The sequence below is a fragment of the Palaemon carinicauda genome, chromosome 5, assembly GCF_036898095.1.
Source record: "Palaemon carinicauda isolate YSFRI2023 chromosome 5, ASM3689809v2, whole genome shotgun sequence".
Lineage (NCBI taxonomy): Eukaryota > Metazoa > Arthropoda > Malacostraca > Decapoda > Palaemonidae > Palaemon > Palaemon carinicauda.
In genome coordinates, this window is record NC_090729.1 from 5,878,207 (window position 1) to 5,881,473 (window position 3,267).

The window sequence follows — 3,267 nt, forward strand, 5'->3', positions numbered from 1 at the left end:
TGTATTTGAGATCATAGTTCCAAAATACTTGAATGATTCTACTCCAATGGTATTTCATCTTCTATTGCAGTGTTTCTCAACGTTGGCCATGAGATATTTTCAGGGGCCACAAGGCAAAATTTGAATAATGGGGGGCTACGGGGGACCACAGAAAATTTAGGACTCACAAAATATATAAATGTGTAATATATGGAAATAAATCATTATTATGCTTCGAATATTCTGTTTATTATGCTTGAGTTTAGTTTAAACATGCGTCCCAGCAAACTGAAAAAAAAGAAAAAATCTGGAGACTGCATATAACGACAAGAAAGAGCAGCAGCTAGATTTCTTCAAGAAATTACGTGATGAGTTCCAAGGAAGGATGACAGTGAATCATATGTTTACCTAAAAAGTAGCAAAAGTAGATAGGGGGATGTTGGCTTCTTACAAGATAGCAAATTTGATTGCAAAAGCAATTAAGCCTCCTACTATCGGTGAATCTTTGATCATACCAGCATTGGCTGTAGTGCTTTCAACAGTCATGAATCAGACTCCACGCGAGGTAACTAGTGTTATTATTCCTCTGGGCAACTCCTCAGTATCATATGAGATAGATGAGATGGCAGCTGATGTTGAAAGCCAATTAGTCTCAAAATTGCAGGTGAATGAATTCTCGCTTCAACTCGACGAATCAACTTAACCTGATAATTCTGCTCTTCTGGTGGCATTTGTGAGGTTTCTTGATATTCAGGAAACAGGAAAAGAAATGTTTTTCGTATTGAAATCAACGACGGACACTAAAGGTGAATCCATCTTAAAAAAAAAAAAAAAAAAAAAAAAAAAAAAAAAAAAAAACTCGAGGTGTATTTTGAGGTGAACAACATTCCGCTCAAGATCATTGTGGCTTGTGCAACAGATGGCGCTGCTGCTATGATTGGAAGGTATCAGGGATTCAGTGCTTACTTAAAAAAAGCTGTTCATATTGTCGTTTGTGTGGACTGTGTTGCTCACCGGCAGGACCTGGTTGCCAAAAACCTAGCAGGACGTCAGCTTGAAGCACTTGGGCATGTTATCAAGGCTGTCAACTTGATAAAAAATAGTGCACTGAAAGATCGCCTCTTTCAGCAATTATGTGAAAAGAACAATGAAGAACTTGAACAATTTATGTTGCACACTGAAGTTAGGTGGCTTTCTAAAGGTAAATTCCTGAACCGTTTTGTTGCACTTAGTGACAGTGTTCTCTTTTTTTTAATGGGAAAGAACTTGGACATAAACTTGTTGGTGCAAAGAGTGACATCTTATACCTGTCTGACATATGTGAAAAGCTAAATACTTTGAACAAAGAGCTTCAAGGAAATAACTCCACCCTGTTTTCCTGCAAGGGGACAATTACTGCATTTAAAGGGAAACTCAAGCTGTTCTAGTTGAACCTAGGAAGACGAGAGTTTGCACAGTTTCTCTCCTTAGCAGCTATATCCACCGAGCTGCTTGATGATGACCTAGCAGTGTATGTTGACCATCTGAAGCAGTTGCATAATAATATGGAAACTCGCTTCTCTGACCTACTCCAAATGACTGTGTCACACTGGTTTGTGGATCCCTTCAGTGCTGATTTATCTGAGGTTGATGTCCCCCTAAAAAAAGTCTCATTAAACTTCAGAATAACACAACAGCTCAAGCAGGGTTCAAGCGTGGAGGACACCACAAGCTGTGGATGAATCAAGATTTGTATAAGAAGCACCCAATACTCTGGAAAGATGGGAAGTTGCTCTTACTTGCCTTCCCCACGGCATACTTGATTGAGACTGGTTTCAGTCGGGTGATGTAACTGCTGTCAAAGGCACGAAATCGCCTTGACATAGAAAAAAAAAAGAGATGAATTACGTCTCTCTCTGAACGCTTTCAAGCCAAACATTAACAAGTCGGCAGCCTTGTATCAGTCACAGTGATCCTAACTCTTAAGTTGGCATGGAAGGGCCAAAAGAACTTGCAATGGATTGAAGGTGGCCACCACCAGAAAAAGGTTGAGAAATACTGTTCTATCGCATTCTCCGTTCTCATGATCTTTTGTCTTTTTACTGTTTATCTTCAGACCAACCTTGTGTGATATTTCATGCATTCTAGTAAGCAAGTATTGCATATCCTGTGGTGTTCAGCTAACATAATTAAGGCCTGCTAAATTCCTATCACCAATCCAGTCCAATCCTTCTCCACCAAATCTGACTGTTCTACGCATTACAAAATGCAGGAGGATGATAAATACCATAGGTGAGACCACAATCCATTAGATTTCTGTGCTCTACATATACAGTATATATATATATATATATATATATATATATATATATATATATATATATATATATATATATATATATATATATGTATATATATATATATATATATATATATATATATATATATATATATATATATATATATATATACATGTTTATATATATATATATAAATATATATATATATATATATATATATATATATATATATATATATATATATATATATATATATATATATATATATATATATATATATATATGCTTAATATATACTGTATATAATATATATAAGCTTATATATACTGTATATATATATATATATATATATATATATATATATATATATATATATATATATATATATATATATATATATATATATATATATAAATATATATATATATATATATATATATATATATATATATATATATATATATATATATATATATATATATACAGTATATATATATATTTATATATATATATATATATATATATATATATATATACTGTATATATATGTATATATATATATATATATATATATATATATATATATATATATATATATATATATACATAAAAAAACATATATGTGTGTGTTTATAATATATATAAATATATATCTATTAAATATTTCTCAGCAGAACAATTATATTTCATATATTTTTCAAAAGAAAACCCTATCTATTTGATACTTTTTAAAAGCTAAAAAAAATCGTGATTGCAAAAAATAAAGATCGAAATCTGCCAAAAAATTTTAAATTTGACGTATTGATCCTAAAACATGAAATATTCATCCCAAACCATTTATCATTAATTGTCATTTTTCTATTTTAATTTTCGTGGATTTTATTTGACTGTTCCTAATTCAAAAACTTTATTATGTCAACTCGATTATCTGATCACATATTCGTCGATACCCTTCCCATATTTTAAATTCCAGTTATCCTTTTCTATTTCCTCTATAATCTCTTCATAT

The 3,267-nt window shown here is 31.1% G+C and overlaps 1 protein-coding gene across 1 annotated transcript in view; it reads left to right on the plus strand.

The window, feature by feature from the left end:
* The window catches only part of LOC137640743 (protein FAM200C-like), a 5,232-nt gene extending 3,532 nt beyond the window's left edge, over window positions 1-1,700 (plus strand). Inside the window, exons 2-3 of the mRNA XM_068373221.1 lie at window positions 899-1,180; window positions 1,450-1,700. Coding sequence (XP_068229322.1) covers window positions 899-1,180; window positions 1,450-1,700 — 533 coding nt within the window. The remainder of the gene's footprint in view (window positions 1-898; window positions 1,181-1,449) is intronic.
* The last annotated feature ends 1,567 nt before the right edge of the window (window positions 1,701-3,267 follow it).